General features: G+C 49.1%; 1 protein-coding gene across 8 annotated transcripts in view; it reads left to right on the top strand.

Moving 5' to 3' along the window:
* Positions 1–13,457, top strand: part of LOC125453592 (arf-GAP with Rho-GAP domain, ANK repeat and PH domain-containing protein 1) — a 189,778-nt gene extending 176,321 nt beyond the window's left edge. For all 8 annotated transcript variants that reach the window (XM_059646857.1, XM_059646859.1, XM_059646860.1 and 5 more), the window contains 7 exons: positions 18–154; positions 1,118–1,200; positions 3,865–3,918; positions 4,568–4,631; positions 8,541–8,696; positions 12,061–12,098; positions 12,984–13,457. In XM_059646857.1, the coding sequence (XP_059502840.1) occupies positions 18–154; positions 1,118–1,200; positions 3,865–3,918; positions 4,568–4,631; positions 8,541–8,696; positions 12,061–12,078 (512 nt within the window). In that variant the 3' untranslated portion in view covers positions 12,079–12,098; positions 12,984–13,457. The remainder of the gene's footprint in view (positions 1–17; positions 155–1,117; positions 1,201–3,864; positions 3,919–4,567; positions 4,632–8,540; positions 8,697–12,060; positions 12,099–12,983) is intronic.
* Positions 13,458–21,787: the final 8,330 nt, after the last annotated feature.

The following is a 21,787-nucleotide window of genomic DNA, read 5'->3' as shown; positions in this document are numbered from 1 at the left end:
CCTATCCCGATTCCCAGCCAGTAAAGTAGCCGATCAGAAACACGGCATGGTGAAGTTCCGGGAGGAAAGGAAACTGGGATTGGGAGTGGGCAGTTTCAGTGACCGTTACTTCATGCTGACCGGCTTCACCCTGCGACTCTACAAGGAAGTACGGGTAAGTGATCTCCCGGCCCTGAGAGACCACCACAGGCTCACATCCACCCAGGACACTCCATCAGATCGGCATCCTGCTCTCCCTGACCCACTGATCCCTGACCCAATCCCCAGCCTGATTCCTGACCCATTGATCCCTGACCCACTGATCCCTGACCCAATCCCAAGCCTGATTCCTGACCCATTGATCCCTGACCCACTGATCCCTGACCCAATCCCAAGCCTGGTCCCTGACCTGGTGATCCCTGACCTACTGAACCTCGACCCAATCCGATCCTGATTCCTGACCTATTGATCCCTGGTCCAATCTTGACCCGGAGATCGCTGACCTAGTAATCCCCGAGGGGGTGGGGTAAACTGGTCAGTGTTCTGGCCCTCCCCGAGGGGGTGGACGGGGACTGGTCAGTGTCCTGGCCCTGGGTGTGGGGACTAGTCAGTGTTTGGGCTCCTGAGGGATTCGCTCTGGTTCTAGGCTCCACGGACCCCCATCGGAAAATGCCCCCGGGGTGAAGTCATACTGTCATAGACATTTACAGCAAAGAATGAGACCCTTCAGCCGATCGTCCCCAAACCATTCAAAAACACCCAGCTGGCTATCTCTCTGCTTTGCAGCCAATTGTGTAAGAATGAGAACTTCTTCCTGAGGCAAGGACAGACTCCAGGCCTAACTCTCGGGGGCACTAGTGCTGGGGCAGCTGGAGACGCACTGCTCAGTTCATACATTAAACTGTGTCTGACATACTGTAAAGCTCTCTCTACACTGTCCCCCCCCCCCCATCAAACACTCCCAGGGGCAGGGACAGCACGGGGTTAGATACAGAGTAAAGCTCCGTCTACACTGTCCCCCATCAAACACTCCCAGGGCAGGGACCGCACAAGGTTAGTTATAGATTGAAGTTGTTGATCTATCTGCCCTTGAGCTGCTGGTTTAGTTTGTCCCTGAGGAAGTTTGTCTTTCTAACAGAGCAATAAACCTGAGAAGGAATGGCCAGTGAAGAGTTTGAAGGTCTATCTTGGAGTGAAGAAGAAATTTAAACCCCCGACATGGTAAGCAAAATGTTCTTGTAAATTCTTTCTGCCTGTCCCTAATTGCCCTTGGTCTCAGCTTGGCTGGCTGCTTCAGAATCAACCACACTGCTGAGGGTCTGGAGTCACATATGTGGCTGATTTCGAACCCGAAGTGACATCAGTATTTATTTTGTTATGCCAGATTTCTATTGATTTCAAATTTTGCCACCAGCTGTTCCATCATTGGGGAAATGTTAGGATCTATCATAAGGGATGCAATAGCAGACCATGTGGAAATACACAATGCGATCAAGGAGGGTCAGCTTGGCTTCAAGAAGGGGAAGTTATGCCTGACAATTTTACTGGAATTCTATGAGGAAGGAAAACAATGGGATAAATGAAAGGGAAGCAGTGGGTGTAATATGTTTGGATTTAGAAAAGGCATTTGTTATAGAATCATAGAATCCCTACAGTGTGGAAAAGGCCATTCAGCCCATCAAGTCCACGCTGACCCACAACCCCCTACCCTATCCCTGCAATCCTGCATTTCCCATGGCTAACCCATCTAGCCTGCACATCCCTGAACACTGTGGGCAGTTTAGCATGGCCAATCCACCCCAACCTGCACATCTTTGGACTGTGGGAGGAAACCCACGCAGACACAGGGAAAACGTGCAAACTCCACACAGACAGTTGCCCGAGGGAGGAATCGAACCCGGGGTGTGCTAACCCCCAGTATGTCACCCTTAAACATCATACCACATAGACTCATAGAGTCATACAGTATGGAAACAGGCCCTTTGGTCCAACAAATCTGTGCCGACCACAGTCCCAAACTAAAATAGCCCCACCTGCCTGCTCCTGGACCATTTCTGTCCAAACCTTTCCTATTCATGTACTGATCCACATGTCTTTTCACCGTTGTAACTGTACCCGTCAAAGTTCATTCCACACATGAGCCACCCTCTATATAAAAAAATAAATTGCCCCTCATATCATTTATAGACCTCTGTCATCTCACCTTAAAAATGTGTCCCCTAGTCCTGAAATCCCCCATCCTGGGGAAAAGTTAACTATCCTCAACTCTATATCCCTCATTATCTTACACACTTCCATCAGGTCGCCTGTCAACCTCCTGTGCTCCTGTGAGAAAAGTCCCAGCCTATCCAACCTTTCTTTAAAGCTCCAACCTTCCACACCCAGCAACATCCCGGTAAATCTGTTCCGAAAACCTCTCCAGTTTAATAATAATCTTCCTGTAACACTTTAGATCACTTAATAAAGTATGAAGCCATGGTGTTGGAGTTGGTGTGTTGGCATGGATAGAGGATTAGCTAATAACACAGAGTTGGAATAAGTTGGGGGGGGGAGGCATTTAAAGGATGGCTTCCTGTATCCTAGGGTATTCCGCTGGGGCCATAATTCAGAACGATATCTTTTAAAGACTTGAGGACGGTGAATGTACCATCACCAGGTTTGTGGGTTACACAAAAATAGGCAAAGGACTGGAATGACCCAGACAGTTTGCAGAGGGATATAGACACATTAAGTGAATAGGCTAAAATAAGATGGATTATAATGTGGGAAAATGATTATGTCATAATCTTATGTAAGATTATGGAATTTGGCAGGAAAAACAGAGGAGCAGAATAGTATTAAATTGGAGAGAGACTGCAGTAACATCTCACCCCGTGATACACCAGCTTCCTTCTGTGATACAGGGCAGTATGGGTTTTTTTGTGCATAAGGAAGCGAGTGTCCAAGTTCAGTGGGTAATAGGGAAGGCAAATGGACCGTCGGTCTTTATTTCAAAAGGAGTGGAGCAGAAAAGTAGGGAGGTTTTGCTAAAATTACCGAGGCGTTAATCAGAACACAGCTGCAACCCTGTGAGCTGTTTTGAGCCCCTGGCCTAAGGAAAGACAGACTGCCATTGAAGGTAGCCCAGAGAAGGTTCGCTCAGCTGATCCCGGGCGTAGAGGGATTATTTTATGAGGAGAAATTGAGTGGGTAGGGTGCGTACTTGTTAGATTTTAGAAGAATGAGAGGTGACCTTATTGAAACATACAAGATTTTTAGGGGATTTGGCAGGGGAGATGGGGAGAGGTTCTCACTCCTTGTGGGAGAGTCTAGGACCAGAGGGCATCATCTCACAATAATGGGTCACACTTTGAAGGCAGGGATGAGGAATTTCATCTCTCAGAGGGGAGTCTGTGGAATTCTTTACGCCTGTCGAGGCTGGGTCATTCAGTGTGTTCAAGGCTGAGATAGATTTTAATCAAGAACGGAATCGAGGGTTGTGGGGAAAAGGCGGAAAAGTGGAGATGAGGATTATCAGATGAGCCATGAGCTTCACTTGTGGGACATGGATATTGCAGGGTTTGTTGCCCCTTGAGAAGGTGGGGGTGAGCTGCCTTCTTGAACCATTGAATATGGACCCACAATGCCATTAGGGAGGGAATTCCAAGATTTTGACCCAGTGACAGTGAAGGAACCATGTAAGGATGGCAAGTGGTTTGGAGGGGAACTTGCAGGGGCTGGTGTTCCCATGTTCGGACAGTAGCAGTAACCAATTAGTGGATGATGAGCGAGCCAGGTTTCCTGTGGAGAGTACATCGAGTGATAGGGACACTGCCACATGTTCCCATCACAATCCATTGTGGTCAACAATATCTGATGGAGAAACTCTATGTTCTTCTATTCCAGTTGGGGATTCACCATTGTTTACGAAAACAAGGAAAGGCATGAGAAGCAACAGTGGTGAGTAATTGTTGGCATTCAGGGATTTCTCCACAGACAGCACCAAACTCCTCGATTAGATTCGAGACTGTAGCTCATTCCCAGGTGTCTGTCATTCTATGTTCAAACCAACTTGAATTTACTGCTTACGTTCCAGCCTGTAACATGGTCCTGGAGTGTACCATGGGGACAGTGTTGAGTAAACATTACTTTCAGTATAAAGGAGTAGAGAAAGCTTTACTTTCACTTTGAACAAGAAGAGATGGAGCTTTACATTAAGTTTAAAAGAGCAGGGGTCACTTACTGTGCATCTAACCCCGTGCTGTCCCTGTCCTGGGAGTGTTTGATGGGGGACAGTGTAGAGGGAGCTTTACTCTGTATCTAACCCTGTGCTGTCCCTATCCTGGGAGTGTTTGATGGGGGACAGTGTAGACGGAGCTTTACTCTGTATCTGACCCCGTGCTGTCCCTGCCCTGGGTGGGTTTGATGGGGGGACACGGTAGAGGAAGCTTTACTCTGTATCTAACCCCGTGCTGTCCCTGTCCTGAGTGGGTTTGATGGGGGTATAGTGTAGAGGGAGCTTTACTCTGCCTCTAACCCCGTGCTGGCGCTGGGTACAGACTGGTGTGTTGGATCCTTAGACAGAAGCTGTCTGTTGGTCTCTCTTTAGGTATGTGTGCTGTGACACTCAGATGGAGCAGCGAGAGTGGCTAGCGACCTTCCTGTATATCCAGGTAACTTCTGTTCACGTTCATGTTATTAAGTTAAGGGAGGAAATGACTCTTGTGTACACTCCATTGTTTGTCATGTCCCCAGCCTGCCCCACGTTCGCGTACATGTGCAAATCAGCTGCTCCTGACCGTGTTTAGGCCTGACTAGTATTTACAGTCGACGCACTTGTAATGACCCATGCGGTTGAGCATTTTCTGGAGTATTTCAGAGGGCAGTTAAGAGTGAACCACATTGCTGTGGGTCCGGAGTCACATGTAGGCCAGACTGGGTAAGGATGGCCGTTTCCTTCCCTGAAGAGCATTAGTGAACCAGATGGGGTTTTCCCGACATGGCCACCATTTACCAAGGCCACAGTTTGTTTCCAGCTTTCTTTTCAAAATGAATTCTGACCCTCAAACGTTATTCTCTGCGTTATCAGTGCAGTCTCTGAAGGCAGCAAAAACTGTTTGTGTCCTGTATCTGAGCTTGGAATATAAATTCTACACTTGACATTCCCAGTGCAACACTGAGGGAGCATCGCGCTGTCGGAGGGTCAGTGCTGAGGGAGTGCCGCGCTTTCGGAGGGTCAGTGCTGAGGGAGCACCGCACTGTTGGAGGGTCAGTGCTGAGGGAGTGCAGCACTGTCGGAGGATCAGCGCTGAGGGAGCGCCACGCTGTCAGAGGGTCAGCGCAGAGGGAGAGAGGAAGGGATTGATGGCATGCAGGGAGAGAGAGTGAGGGCCCTTCTATATGTGAGCTTTACCTGACCAGGAAGGAAGGAGCTGTTCCTATGGGTCGGGCTTCACGTACATCATGCTGGGGGTGGTGGGGGGCAGTATGGGGGGTTGTTGGCGGTGGGGTGTGTGGGATGTTGGGGGGAGGGTTTGGGTTCAGCCACATAGAAAATTATGGAGAGAGCTAAAGTGTGGAGGGTGGGTAAGGGATGGGCTCTGCAGAGATTATGAAAGTTTCCAGAAGCACTAATAGGAGAGAATATGCAGAGGGTCAGGAAAGGGCAACGATGTGAAGGGGGACAGTCAGTGCAGGTCTGAGGGTGTTCCACGAAAATACACCCAGTATATAAAACATGGTAAATGAGCTTGTAGCACAGACTGAAACTGGCAGGTACAATGTTGTGGGTGTCACAGAGATGTGTTTGCAAGGGGCTCAGGGCTGGGGACTAAATAACCCAGGGTACCCGTCCTATCGAAAGGACAGGCAGGTGGGCAGAGGGTCAGTAAGAAATGAAATTCCATCGACAGCAAAATGTAACAGAGTTGGAAGGTGTGGGCCTGTGCGGGTAGAGATGAGGAACTGGAAAGGAGAAAAGACATGGATGGGAATTGCGTACAGGCCTCCCGGCAGTCGTCAGGAATGTGAGACTGAATATAAAACAGGAGGAAGGAAGGGCGTGTACAACACGCACTAATACAATAATCACGGGAGACTTCGATAAGCAGGTGGGCTGGGGAATTCAGGAAAGGAATCTGTGGAATGTCTATAATGTTTTTTGAAGCAGGTTATGGTAGAGCTCACTGGGGAACAGAGAATTCTGGTTTACTTTTCTGTGTTTTAAGATGATACTGGAGAGCAATGACTCTATACAATACTTGTCAGTGTATTTTGTAACAAAATACACAAAAAAAATTAAATCAAATTCACCCAGCAGCTTGAGAGGCAAAGTTGGCATCTGATGTAACTGTATTACAACTGAGTAAATGAAACTACAAAGACATGAGGGAGGAGCTGGTCAGAGTTGATTGGAAGGGAAGATTGGAAGGGAGCAGCAACGGGAGGGGTTTCTGGGGGTAATTTGGGAGGCACAGCAGGAATTCATCCCCAAGAAGCAGCGACATCTTAAGGGGTAGACCAGTCAACCACAGCCGACAAGGGAGGCCAGGGATAGCATATGATCACAGAAGAAGTGGCAGACCATGTGGTGAAGATTAGTGGGAACGTAGAGGATTGGGAAAACTTTAAAATCCAGTTGAGGAAAACCAAAAGAAATAAGCAATAAGGGGTGAGGAGAGGAAATATGAGAGTAACCTGGCTGTTAATATACACAAAGATTATAACAAGAAGAAAAAGAAGCATTGTGAGTGATCTTTCAGGAATCATGAAGTCAGGGAATGTCCCAGACAACTGGAAAGCGGAGCGTGTAATGCCGATGTTTAAGAAGAGAGGGTGGCAGAAGTCAGGAAACTGTAGGCCAGTCTGCCTGACCTCGGCCATCTGTAAGATTCTAGAGTCTGTTATTAATGATGAGATTGCAGGACATCTGGAAGTGAGGGTTAAATTGGGCTGAGTCAGCCTGGCAGTGTCAAGGGGTGGCTACGTCTGACAAATCTGTTAGCATTCTTTGTCTAACTTACTCATTGCCTCCTCAAGGGAGAGCCAATAGACATAATTCATTTGGATTTCCAGAAGGCCCTTGACAAGGTGTTGCACAGGAGGCTGCTAAATGAGATAGGTACCCATAGTGTTAGGGGGCATAGATAGAGGATTGGCTGACTGGCAGAAGGCAGAGTGTGGGGATAGAGGGATCTTTCCCGGGATGGCAGCTGGTGACTAATGGAGTTCCACAGGAGCCTGTGTTGGGATCACACCTATTCACGTTGCGCCTTAACAATCTGGATGAAGGAGCTGAGAGCACTGTTGCAAGGTTTGTAGATGACACAAACAGAGGTGGAGGGACAGGTAATGTTGAGGAAGTGGGGAGCATGCAGAAGGGCTAGGACAGGCTAGGAAAGTGGGCAAAGAAGGGGCAGATGGAATACAATGTGGGAAAGTGAGAGGTTATGCACATTGGTAGGAAGAATAGAAACATAGATAACAAAGTGTGGAGCTGGATGAACACAGCAGGCCAAGCAGCATCTTAGGAGCAGGAAAGCTGATGTTTCGGGCCAAGACCCTTCATCAGAAAAATTTTGTGCCCCTAAGATGCTGCTTGGCCTGCTGTGTTCATCCAACTCCACACTTTGTTATCTCAGATTCTCCAGCATCTGCAGTTCCCATTATCTCTGATCAGAATAGAAACATAGACTATTTTCTAAACAGAGAAAAGCTATGGAAATCTGAAGCAAAGGGACTCTGGAATCCTAGCACAGGATGAGGTTAACATGCAGGGTCACTTGGCAGTTCGGAAGGCAAGTGCGGTGTTAGTATTCATTTCAGTAGGCTAGAATACAAGAGCAGAGACACACTGCTGAGGATGTATAAGGCTGTGGTCAGAACGCATTGAGAATATTGTGAGCAGTTTATTTCTGGATGTGCTGCAATATCAGCACTTAGATACAGGCCAAATGAGGTTTACAGGAATGATCCTGGGGATGAAGGGCTTGTCTTATGAGGAGCAGGTGAGGACTCTGGGTCTGTACTCAGTGGAGTTTAGAAGGATGAGGGGGGATCTGATTGAAACATACAGAGTGCTGAGGGGCGTGGATAGAGTGGATGTGGGGAAGATGTTTCCATCAGTAGGAGAGATTAGGACCTGAGGGCACAGCCTCAGAGTGAGGGGACGACTCTTTTGAACTGAGATGAGGAGGAATTTCCTCAGCTAGAGGGTGGAGAATCTGTGGAACCCATTGCTACAGAGGGCTGTGGAGGGCGAGCCACTGACTATATTTAAGACAGGGATAGATAGCTTCCTGATTGGTCAGGGATCAAGGATTATCGGGAGAAAGGCAGGAAAATGGGGTTGAGAAACATATCAGCCATGAATGAATGGGGGAGCAGACTTAATGGGCTGAACAGCCTTAATTCTGCTCCTGTGTCTTATGGTCTGATGGAGACAGAGAGGGATTCAGGGGGTGGGGGTGGGGGGGTAGTGCGGTATGTAGGGAGAGGGGAATGTGGTCATGTTTCCAGGGCTGTGTGATGGGGATTTTCTCTCTGCTGTTGCTGCACTCACTGACTGTGTTTGCTTTCCTCAGCATGATGGGAACGTGTGGCCGATGAACTCCTCCAGCTCACGGACTTCGCGATCGCCTCCAGATGCCAGGTTTAATAATGTCTCCCTGATCCCTCTGCGAGGGAACGCCAGTGAAATGAGGAATAGCGTGGCAGCTTTTGCTACTGACCCTCTCTCTGTGAGTCCTCCTCAAACACCTGTCAATCGGAGTCATTCATCTCAAGCCCTGTAGGGCTGGGGAACGGTGGGTGAGGGGTTTGGATGTGGGCACTGGTGGCAGGATTGAGCTGAAGGCATTAGCAACCCTGCGGTGGCAGGATTCAAACCCAGGGACCCAGAACCTTATCTGGGTCTCTGGATTACCAGTCCAGCGATAATAACACTCGACCATCACCTCACCTCTGTGTTGAGGACATTCCTCTCTAGACTCGTGCCCTCCCTATCCCTACAATCCCACACCTCTGCAAGATCTGTACCCCCCCACACCCACCCCTCCAGCTCTGCCTCTCTTGAATTTGCCCTGATTTTAATTGTCCAACCATCCGAATTCCCCTCCTGAGCCTCTCTGCCCTCAAGGGAAGGATGAGGGCCATCTCTCATTGAAACTTGCAGAATACTGAGGGGCCTGAATAGATTGGATATTGGGAAGATGTTTCCATCAGTAGGAGAGACTGGGACCTGAGAGCACAGCCTCAGAGTGAGGGGACGACCCTTTAGAACTGAGATGAGGAGGAATTTCTTCAGCCAGAGGGTGGAGAATCTATGGAACCCATTGCCACAGAGAGCTGTGGAGGACTGAGTGTATTTAAGACAGATAGGTAGGTTCTTGATTAGTAAGGGAATCCAGGGTTACAGGGAGAGGGCAGGAGAATGGAGTTGAGAAACATATCAGCCATGATTGAATGGCAGGGCAGACTTGTATGAAAGTATCTCATATATTCACTGAAGAAATTTCTAATTTTGAAACAAATTTGGTGACAGGAATCACAAATGTTGATTTTTAATTTGGCCCAGGGACCTTAAGCTCAACAGTTGAAACCAGCCAAAGATTAATGACTGACTAATGTTTGTAGTTTGAGCCATAATGTTGCTGATTCATCATAAAATAAGACAGTATAGACAAGGCCCTTCAGCCCATTGAGTCTGTACTACAAAATTACACTAGTATTTGTATTATTCCCACTTTCCTACAATAGACCCAAAGCCTTGAATGTGATGACACTTCAGATGTCTACCCAAAACTGACTGAAGGTTGATGAAGTGGGGGAAGTAGTTCATGCTGATGTTTGTGATCAGTGTTCCTGCTGAGCTTTCTATGTCAACAGTTACGACCATCTTCCGTGCTTTTGTTCTTGTTCTTTGTCCGTCTGGGTGTTGCTGGCAAAGCCAGCGTTTGTTGCCCATCCCTAATTGCCCCGGGGTGGTGCCCCCGGCTATCTCAGGGAGCAGGAAGAGATTGTTGTAGGTCACATGTAAGCCAGACCAGGGGAGGACGGCTGATTTCCTTCCAGGTTCCACAGGGATGGGGGTGAGTAAAAAGAATTGAAGTGGGCAATCAGCCATGATTGTACTGAATGGCAGGGCAGACTTGATGGCCAGAATGGCCTCCCCCTGTTCCTATATTGCTAAAGGATATTAGTGAACCAGGTGGGCTTATTGCACCAGTTGACAATGGTGACATTTAGACTTGCTTTCAATTCCACAGTTTTTAATGAATTTACATTTCCCTACCTGCCATGTGGGATTTGAAGCGCCCACCAGAAACCCCCCTGAGAATTCAGTGAGGACCCTGGGTCACTCACCCAGTGACTACAGCTTCTCCAAAAACACTGTAATTATGTGGTTCGGATTACTGAATGCGCTTTCATTTTTGTTTATTCATTCGATGTGGGGGTCGCTGGCTGGGCCCAGCATTTATTGACCCTGTCCCTAGTTGCCCCTTGAGAAGGTGGGGGTGTGAGCTGCCTTATGGGATGGTTGTAATCCGTAAGCAGTAGGTAAACCCACACTATCCCTTCGGGAGGGAATGCCAGGATTCCGATCCTGCGACGCTGAAGGAGCGGTGATAAATTTCCAACTCAGGATGGTGAGTGGCTCCGAGGGGAGCTTGCAGGAGGGTGGTGTTCTTGTGTATCTGCTGCCCTTGTCCTTCTAGATGGAAGTGGCCATGGGTTTGGAAGGTGCTGCCTGAGGATCTTTGGTGAATTTCTGCAGGGCATCTTGTAGATAGTACACACTGCTGTGGTTGAGCGTCGGTGGGGGGAGGGAGTGGGATGTTTGTGGATGTGGTGCCAATCAAGCGGCTGCTTTGGCCTAGATGGTGTCAAGTTTCTTGAGTGTTGTTGGGGCTGCCCCCATCCAGGCAAGTGGGGAGTATTCCATCCCACTCCTGACTTGTGCCTTGTGGATGGTGGGACTGGCTTTGGGGAGTCAGGAGGGGAGTTACTCGCTGCAGCATTCCCAGCTTCTGTCCTGCTCAGATGGTCAGCTCCGGGTTTGGCGAGTTTTTGGGGAGGGTTAGGACAACAGGAAGAGAGTGGGTGATGGTGGATGATGGGAGGGGGGAGTGGGAATGAGCTGAATATCTGAGCTAATTCCGTCAGATCCCTGGTTAATGAGAATCCTTAAATACGTAGTGGGGTGCGGGCAGGTGGTTTTGGGGGCACAGAGGGGTAAGGGAAAGGGACCAAATTATCAGAGCCAACTTTCCACAGTTATGACCCTGGTTACTATGGAGATGGCTTCCAAATGGCTGTAATTCGAAACCCATCAATGGTGTTAGCCTCTCCCCCCTCACCTCTCCCCCTTCCCCTGCCCCCTCGTGCTTGCCCCTCCCCCTCGCATTTGCCCCTCCCCTTGCACTTGCCCCTCCCCCTCATGTTTGCCCCTCCCCCTCGTGCTTGCCCCTCCCCCCTCGCGCTCCCCTCTCCCCGCGCTCTGCCCCACCCTGGCCTCCCCACCACCCCTGCTCTCCCTCTGCCCTTCCTTCCATTGCTCCCTCATCTTGCTTTTGCTCTCTCTCCCTCTGCTCCTCTCTCTCCATCTTTCACGCTCTCTCTTATGCTCTCTCTGTCACTCTCTCCCCACGCCCCCCCAACCAAACCCCGCCACAACCTCGGTCTCTCCGCACCACCTTGTTGATGATGGCCTCCCTGCATTGAACAGTTAGGGTCCTGGGGTGACAGTGCAGCCCAGCAGTGGAACTGGGCACTTTTCCCCTTCGACAGTGAGGTGAGATGCTGGAGTTTTTTTTTGCACATTCTTTACCGAAGGTCATTGGACAGGAATGGAGTGACTCTTGTAAGACCATAACAGATAGGAGCAGAAATTAGGCCATTCAGCCCATCGAATCTGCTCTGCTATTCAATCATGGCTAATGCATTTCTCAAACCCATTCTTCCTCGTTCTCCCCATAACCTTTGATCCCCTTTACAATGAAGGACCTATGTATCTTCTTCAAGTCACATTAACAGAGGAGGCAGGAAGTGAGGTGATAAATCTTTACTCGTGATTTTGTCTAATTCCGTTTTGTTGTTTTCTAGATCTTTAAGAAGCAGTGAAAGCCTGGCCTACAGTCAAGGTGAGCATGGAAACTGGCTCAGGTACTACCCTGACCCTGACACACAGATCGACCCCGACTCGTGTGCTCCCCGCCGCCATCGCCCCCGCCTCCGCACCCCGCCCTCCAAGGAGCCCTCAACCCTGGAAATCCAGGGTTGCTACGCCCGGGACTCTGATCCCCAGCACTCAAAGAACAAAGAAACCTACAGCACAGGAACAGGTCCTTCGATCCTCCAAGCCTGCGCCGATCGAGATCCTAAGTCTAAACCTGCCACCTATTTTCTAACGGTCTGTGTCCATTCGCTCCCTGCCCATCCAAGTACCTGTCCAGATATATCTTAAAAGACGCTAACGTGTCTGCGTCTACCGCCTCCGCTGGCAACACGTTCCAGGCACCCACCACCCTCTGTGTAAAGAACTTTCCACGCATATCTCCCTTAAACTTTCCTCCTCTCACTTTGAACTCATGACCCCTAGTAATTGAGCCCCCCCACCCTCCGCCCCGACTCGATCCATGTCTGACTCACTGATCCCAACTTTGGCCCAAATAGGATCATATAATCTGCACAGTGTGCAAGCAGGTACATTCGGCCCATCGAGTTCACACTGACCGTCCAAAGAGCATCCTGCCCAGACTCTCCACCAGCACTACCTCCCCACCCATACTATCCCTGTGACCCTGCATTTTCCAGGGTTAGCCCATGTAGCCTACACATCCCTGGACTCTACGGGCAGTGTAGCACGGCCAAGTCACCCTAACCTGTACATCTTTGGACGGTGGGAGGAAACCGAAGCCCCCAGAGGAAACCTGCGCAGGCACATCTGTCCCGTCAGGGGAAGGGGAGAGTCACAGATAAGGAATTGCAGACCGTATCCTAACCGATCTGCTACCTTTCTATAACAGGAGGCTCGGGAACCAGAAACTACAGACAGGAGAAACAGGAAGGAGGGTGTGTTTAGCCGAAGAAGGAGGGAGCGAGACGGAGGCGAAGGTGCGGGAACAGCTACTTCCACTGAGCATTGCTGTTTGTCGTTCTAGTACAGGTGAAGGACTGGCTTTATCGATCCACCTGAGCTAATCGTTGGTGTGCGAATGAAGGACCAATGTCAAAATCACCTGCTATTTAAAAGATACTCAATACGTCAATATAAAAACTATTGTAGCATAGAGGACGTCCAATGAAAGCTTGTACATATTTTACAACTTGTAGCCCCTTTTTCCCGAACCCCTGCGCCAGCTGCAAAGATGTTTATTTAATTTAACCCTGATTTCCTCACCTTACAACCTGGTCCTGTTGTCAGGTCTGTGCAATGCTTGGTCAAAATGTGAATAGATGTTGTGGGGGCAGCAGATGGGAGATAAAAATGATCAAATCTTTCCCTGACTCTGCTGTCCTGTGTGTGCTTAAAGGGCCGTGAGCCGGAGGAGCGGGGGTGGCGGGGGATTGCAGAATTGACCAGCGATTGGCCCGAATGGCCTCATCCTACTCCTGATTCCTCTGTGGATTGGGAAAGTGGGTGCTGGTTGGCAGTGGGGGTGGTTGGGGCTGTGGGGGGGCGGGGGGGGATTGGGGAGGGCTTGGTGGGGGGTGGGGGGGCAAGGCGGTGTTCGGGACGGGGGGGCGGTGTTGGAGGGGGCAGCGGCCGGGCCTGGGTGATGTTGAGGGGGTGTTGTGGGGGCCAAGGGGGTTCTTGAGGGAGTGTTGGGGGAGTCGGGGGGGTGTTTGGGGGGCCCAGGGAGGGTGTTGAGCATGCCGGGGGTTTGTTGGGGGGGGGTTGACAGTGGGGGCTGGGGGTGGTGTTGGGGGGCCGGCGGGCAGGGCTGGGTGATGTTGAGGGGGTCAGGGGGGATGTTGAGGGGGCTGGTGGTTTGTTGGGGGGGGGTGACGGTGGGGGCTGGTGGTGTGTTGGGGGGGTGGCGGGTGGGGCTGGTGGGGGTTGTGGGGTGTAACATTGGTGCGGCAATGGAGGTGGGGGAGGAGAAGTAGGGTGTGGAAGAAAGGGGACCTGCAAAGTTGGGTGTGGGGGGAGCAGGCAGGATCAGGACATAGTACATCAGAGGACAGCTGTGTTGTAAATTTGTAACTTGGAGTATGGTGAGAACATGCCAGTCAGACCACAGCCTGAATACTGTGACCCACCTGTCACTCCTGTTGTGACACAGGGACCAATGCGGGGGCCCCAAGCAGTTACAACCTGTTGGAATAACTTGGAACATATTATCGATAAGTGTGCAGGTGACAAAACAGGCGAGTGTCGAGGATGACAGAGGGATACAGACAGGATGACTGTGTGACTGAAACCTTCCATGTAAATCCGGGTAAGCGTGAGAAGCACACCTCCCCAGATCATAGCCAACCAGCTCTGTGTGAAATCACAAGCTTTTTGAGTGCTGCCCCTTCATCAGGTGAAGTCGCGAAGGTCAAAGCTTGCGATTTCACATAAACCCATTGGGTGATAACCTGGTGTCATGTGACTTCTGACCTTGTCTGCCCCAGGCCGACACCGGCATCTCCACTTCATGGTAAATGTGAGGTCATGCACTTGGCGGGAAGATTAGAGGGGCTGAATATTATTTAACTGGAGCAATGCTACAGCTACTGGGGCATTTAGGAGTTTGTGTCCATGAATCACACAACGCCCAGCGTCCGGATTCAGTGAGTTGTAGGGTTGGAAAATGAATGTTGGCCTTTACTTTGGCAGGAAAGGGATCTTAACAATAGGGGGAGGTCTGGCTATAACTATACAGGACTCTAGGCAGATCACAGCTGGAATACTGTGAACCGTTTCGGGTCCTTTATCGAAAGAAACATAGCCTGGCATTGGAGGCAGTCCAGAGAAGGTTCATTCAGCTGATCCTGGGTATGGAGGGACTATCTGTTGAAGAAAGGTTGAGCAGGTTTGGCCTGAAGTTGGAAGCATGAGAGGCGACCTTATTGCAACAGTCGAGGTTCTTAAGGGTCTTGGTCATGTTAGATGTGGAGAGGGAGTTCCCCCATGTGGGGTCACCCATTTAAGACTGAGATGAGGAGGAATTTCTTCACCCAGAGGGGTGTGACTCTGTAGTTCTTTACCACAGAGGGCTGTTGGGCTGAGTTATTGACTACATCTGAGGCTGGGAGAGATGGATAGTTACTTGGCGGGGGGAATCGAGGGTTGTGGGGAAAACGCAGGAATGTGGAGGTGAGGATTATCAGGTCAGCCACCACCTCGTTGAAGGGCAGAGCAGACGCGATGGGCTGAACGGCCTACCCCTGCTGCTACGTCTCATGATGGCAGCTCCGTGTGGCTGAAGATTGTGAAATTCCGTAGTGAGGACTGGAGGAGAAGGAGGGAAAAGCAGAAAATAACTACCTGGGAGTGTTGCCACAGTGATCTTTTCATGATGTGGCCCCTTCACTGCCTGATGATGATGTGAGCCTTTAATTTGACCAATTCAGGCCGTTACCATAACTACCAGCTGGTGTTGCCATGGGTACCGAAGCTTGATATTGAACAATAAAAAAGCACAAGGTAAAGAAAGTGACTAAAAATACAAAAATAGTGGAAGTTTGACCTCGCTTCTGAACATTTTGGGATTTTCGATGTGGGGGCAGGTGTCAAATTAACGTATAAGTCACGTTGCAACTCATCAGCTGAAAGTTCCTCAAAACAAACATCCGCTCAGAGTGAGGAGGGCTGGAGGGATTGTCTTGGAGAGTTCTCAACTCTTCAGGACCTTCCTGGATTTTCAGGGGATTGGGAGTAAAACTGAGCGTACTGAGCCTCGCTGCCGATTAATGAGGATCGGGGAAGCGTCATTCTTCAGCTGGAAAGGCTTAATTGGCCACTGGATCAACCACCCTCCCAAACGCTGCTTGAAGAGGTGAGGTATCTTTGTGAATGGAATCCAGCTCAAAGGCTCGGAGACCGGGCGCCCATCCCTAATTGCCCCAAGAGACCAGTGAAAAGTCAACCACATCGCTGAGTGTCTGCAGCCCCACGTTTAGCTTGGCGCGCAAAAAGAGGTAGGAAGGGAGGAGGGATGGAAATAACTTGAGAGAGGTTGGAGGTGTGAAATATAAACAAAAGTGCTGGAGAAACTCAGCAGGTCTGGCAGCATCCGTGGAGACAGAAACCAAGTTAACATTTAGAGTCCTGTATGACTTCAGTATTAATGTTCCCTGAAATATCATACTCCACCTGAAACTCTCTGCAGGACCTTAGAGGAGTTTGAGTGATGTTAGCACAAGTGGGTGAGAAGCACCAGTCAGACCCATCTCAATTCAAGGAACACTTGACCCCACCCTTTTAATGATTTTGACAACTGGGATGGTGAGTTTCTAGCTTGGGAGTGTCAACTTGCTAATTAAAGAGGATTATGCATTTTCATAGAATCCCTACAGTGTGGAAATAGGCCCTTCGGCCCCACACCAACGCCAGAGCATCCCACCCAGACCCATCCCCTAACCTACCTAATCTATACATCCCTGAACACTATGGGGCAATTTAGCATGGCCAATCCACCTAACATGCTCAGCTTTGGACCGTAGGAGGAAACCAGAGGAAACCCCACGCAGACACGGGGAGAATGTGCAAACTCCACACAGACAGTCGCCCGAGGCTAGAATCGAACCCAGGTCCCTGGTGCTGTGAGGCTGCAGTGCTAACCGCTGAGCCACCGTGCCACCCAAAATGCTGATTTGTTTTGGTAAAACAAAAATGAACAGAACTTTTATAATTAATAGTGGGTAATAATTCGATGGTGTCATAGGACGTAGGGACCTAGGGTTTTGGGTACATAAGAATTGGAAGTTTGCATCACATATAGACAGGGTGTTTAAGAAGGCATTCAGCACACTTGCCTTCGTTGGTCAGTCCTTTAAATCTCGAAGTTGGGATCTTGTGTTGAGTTGAACAGGATGTTGGTGAGGCCTCTACTGGTATACTGTGCCCAGTTCTGGTCACCCTGTTACAGGAAGGACATCTATTAAGCTGGAGAGGGTTCCGAGGAGATTTACCAGGATGTTGCTGGGAAAGGAGGGTTTAAGGTACAAAGAAAGGCTGGATAGTCTGGGACTGGAGTGTAGAAGGTTGAGAGGTGACCTTACAGAGGTTTATGAAATAATGAGGGGTATAGATGAGGTTAATGGTATCAGAGATAATGGGAACTGCAGATGCTGGACAATCTGAGATAACAAAGTGTGGATGAACACAGCAGGCCAAGCAGCATCTTAGGAGCACAAAAGCTGATGTTTTGGGCCTAGACCCTTAATCAGAAAAGGGGATGGGGAGAGGGTTCTGGAATAAATAGGGAGAGAGGGGGAGGCAGATCAAAGATGGATAGAGGAGAAGGGTAGGTGGAGACGAGACAGATAAGCTAAAGGGGCGGGGATGGAGCCAATAGAGGAGAGTATGGGTGGGGAGGTAGGGAGGGGATAGTTCAGACAGGGGAGGACGGACAGGTCAAGGGGGCAGGATTAGGTTAGTAGGTAGGAATTGGAGGTGCAGCTTAAGGTGGGAGGAAGGGATAGGTGAGAGGAGGAACAGGTTAGGGACGTGGGGACGAGCTGGGCTGGTTTTGGGATGCGGTGGGTGGAGGGGAGATTTTGAAGCTTGTGAAATCCACATTGATACCATTAGGCTGCAGGGTTCCCAGGCGGAATATGAGTTGCTGTTCCTGCAACCTTCGGGTGGCATCATTGTGGCACTGCAGGAGGCCCATGATGGACATGTCATCTAGAGAATGGGAGGGGGAGTGGAAATGGTTTGCGACTGGGAGGTGCAGTTGTTTGATGCGAACTGAGTGGAGGTGTTCTGCAAAGCGGTCCTCAAGCCTCTGCTTGGTTTCCCCAATGTAGAGGAAGCCACACCGGGTACAGTGGATGCAGTATACCACATTGGCAGATGTGCAGGTGAACCTCTGCTTAATGTGGAATGTCATCTTGGGGCCTGGGATGGTAGCTGGCTTTTCCCTAGATTGGGGGATTTCAAGACTAGGAGGGGGCAGATTTTCAAGGTGAGAGGAGATAGATTTGAAAAACACATAAGAGGCAAATTTTTTACACACGTGTGGTTCGCGTGTGGAATGAACTTCCAGATGAAGTGGTGGATGTGGGTACAGTTACAGTGTTTAATACACATTTGGATAAGAACATGAATAGGGAAATTTGGAGGGATATGGGCCAGGAGTAGGCAGATGGAACTAGTTTAGTTTGGGATGATGTTCAGCATGGTCTGTTTGTGCCGAAGGGGCTGTAAGACCCTATTGTCTGTTAAATGCCTCATTGGTTAATGGCCCAACTCATCTCATTTCTGTCTGGCTTCCAAACTCACCAAAAATAGCTAGACTTTGAGAAAACTCACCACAGAAGTCAGCATGGGCACCTGGCACATTGAGCTCACCTCCTGCTTCAAATGGCATCCATGTTGGTCACTGGGCACCACTATCTCAGGCACACACTCTGGCTATTGTCCACATGCTCCCCTGTCTACAGACGTTGGCATCCAAAATGGGTCAGTTTCAAAGAATCCTTGTGGCATATCTCCAGTGCACAGGGTGCTTCTGCACGTCAACGCTGACCCTAGGAACTTTCATTGTGCTGCTGTAGCCAGGACACTGTATGCTCAGGGGCATACCACCCCAGCTCAGGGTCTGCACCAGGCTGCACCTCTGGGCCCCTGACTCACTGCCACAGCTCTTGCTCGCTCTGAGCCGGCCTGGATGATTCTCTGCCTTATCTCTTATCTTTCAACATGAGTTACATGCTGCTTGTATTTCGTTCGGTGCAGACACAAGGGCCTTAAGCAAGTCAAGGGGAACACAGCAGCAGGCCAAGGACAGTCTCTGATACCAGATCACAGGATTCGAGACTTACAGCAGTCAAGAGTTCAGATACTTCCCTCCTCAAGGGGTGAGGAGTAGAACATTGGGCAGCTCACTGCCCAAGCTTGACTCTTCCTACCTTTATTGATGGCAGTTCGCCTCTTGGAATGAGAGGCTGGTATTCTGGGAGGTCAAAGGCGACTCAGACATTGGGGCAGCTAGCGAGGTGGCCTGAGGGAGACTGCAGTTTTCTTCCCCATCCTATGCTCCCTAAATCTTGCCTAATCTCATCGTAATTGCCTTTCCCCCAGCTATAACTCTTGCCCAGTGGTATACACCTATCCCTTTCCATCACTAAAGTAAACATAACAGAACTGTGATCACTATCACCAAAGTGCTCACCTACTTCCAAATCTAACACCTGGCCGGGCTCATTACCCAGTACCAAATCTAATGTGGCTTTGCCCCTTGTTGGCCTATCTACATACTGTGTCAGGAAGCCCTCCTGCACACACTGGACAAAAACTGACCCATCTATAGTACTCGAACTATAGTGTTCCCGTCAATATTTGGAAAGTTGAAGTCCCCCATGACAACTACCCTGTCTCTCTCACTCCTATCGAGAATCATCTTTGCTATCCTTTCCTCTACATCTTTGGAACTATTCGGAGGCCTGTAGAAAACTCCCAACAGAGTGACCTCTCCTTTCCTGTTTCTAACCTCAGCCCACACTACCTCAGTTGACGAGTCCCCAAACATCCTTTCTGCAACTGTAATACTGTCCTTGACCAACAATGCCACACCTCCCCCCCTTTTACCATCTTCTCTGTTCTTACTGAAACATCTAAATCCCGGAATCTGCAACAACCATTCCTGTCCCTGCTCTATCCATGTCTCCGAAATGGCCACAACATCAAAGTCCCAGATACTAACCCATGCTGCAAGTTCACCCACCTTGTTCCGGATGCTTCTGGCGTTGAAGTAGACACACTTCAAACCAACCTCTTGCTTGCTGGTGCCATCTTGTGTCCCTGAAACTTTATTTCAGACCTCCCTACTCTCAACCTTTTCTATACTCGAACTACAATTATGGTTCCCATCCCCCTGCTGAATTAGTTTAAACCCACCCGAATAGCCTTAGCAAATCCCCCCCACCCCCCAGGATATCGGTACCCTTCTGGTTCAGGTGACGACCATCCTGCTTGTAGAGGTCCCACCTACCCCAGAAAGTACCTGGTAAGCTTTGTTTGAGGCAGTTTGCAACTTTCCTTTGTAATGATCGCAGTTGATGGTAACACTGGACACGTCAGATCCCAGTGTCAGTGCTCACTGTGGGTAGCGCACTGAGAATCAAGTTGCACTGAATCCAAAATCATCACAAGTTAGTGGTTTTATCAGAAAAAACAGAATTCCCCAGGTTACCTGCCTTTAGAGTCAAGTTGACAGAAAGTACAAATCAGGTTCTGGACTGAACAAGAGCTAGTATTCATTACAAATTCATAGATTCTAGTAACAGGTAAACAGTTAAGAACTGTCGACAAATGACTCTACTATGTCAAACTCTAACCTCTTCCCGTCCCGTCCCCTTTTAGCACTCCCTCTCTCTCTCTCCCTCACGCACACATACAGACACACGCATGCATACGCAAGCACTTGCCCACACAGATGCACAAACCAATACCCGCACGCATACACGCACGATGCAGCTGCACAGAAATACGCACACAAGCAGATGCATGTACACACGCGCACATAAACGCCCACCTGCATGTGCGGGAACACAGATGTGCATGAACATTCACACATACATCCACATGTGCATGCACACACAACACACAGACATGCCCACACATGCATGCAGACACACACCCACACTCGTGCACACAGATGCAAGAAAAGGGTGTAATGGACAGAGGGGAAGTCAGAGAAAGCAGCTGAATGATCCGTCCCATGGGGTTTGCTATGATGATCCTACTGGCTTGTCAGGACTTTCTACCCCTCAGTCTTCTTCTTTGGACACTTTTACTTGGCTGCGGGGTGTGCAGAGTGACCAGTTCGCACTAATAAAGCCTCTACCTTGTTGGTTAAAAGCCACAGCTTACAACACTGATGAGGAAAAGTAAACTGGCTTTCGTTGAGCTTGATATATTTTTTAACTGCATAGATAAGGACAGTATTTTCCAGAGGTCCAGTGGCTTCTGTTCAAGTGTTCAGAGCCACAAGCTGCTCCATTACCTGGTAACCACACTTGTTGGCCAGCAAGAGACCTCTGGTCACCACACCGCAGACCAATCAGCAATTCATTGCCAGCCAAATGCCATTTTTACTCTTCTCCAGAACCTTTAAATGTTAACTTGGTTTCTCTCTTCACAAATGCAGCCCGACCTGCTGAGGTTTTCCAGAAATTTCTGTTTTTAGTTCCTATTTCCAGCATCTATAGTGTTTCACTTTTATTTGACTGCCTTGACAGATTATATGTTTAATATTTGCTGTAGGTTACCATGGATAGTTAATTACTATTACTGAGACTGTTGTTGTTCTTTAACAAGCGAACACAACAGTACATTTCACCACAGAGAGAAAACAAAACATACAAATCTATATATGATAGTTTATAAAGATCTTGACGTAAACAAGAAAACAAAGCTTCAACCTGATTCCTAGCGATACCCTTTAGTGATACTCAAACCCAGCTCAAATCTCAACTCTTCAATTTCTTACTTAACCACTACAATGAAACTTTCCTTCTGGGGCTGAAATTTTTAGAATTGCTTTACAAGTTGGCTGCCTGAACCTCCTTTCAGTTCTGACAAACTGAAAACTCTATAAACTCAAGCTGAGCTTGGAGCCATCAGAAACAACTTCCGCTGTTGGTGTGACTTTTTTTTTCCAGAAGTGAATTC

The sequence above is a fragment of the Stegostoma tigrinum genome, chromosome 6, assembly GCF_030684315.1.
Source record: "Stegostoma tigrinum isolate sSteTig4 chromosome 6, sSteTig4.hap1, whole genome shotgun sequence".
Classification (NCBI taxonomy): domain Eukaryota; kingdom Metazoa; phylum Chordata; class Chondrichthyes; order Orectolobiformes; family Stegostomatidae; genus Stegostoma; species Stegostoma tigrinum.
The sequence above is the reverse complement of the archived record's forward strand: the minus strand, read 5'-3'. Positions and strand labels throughout refer to the sequence as shown.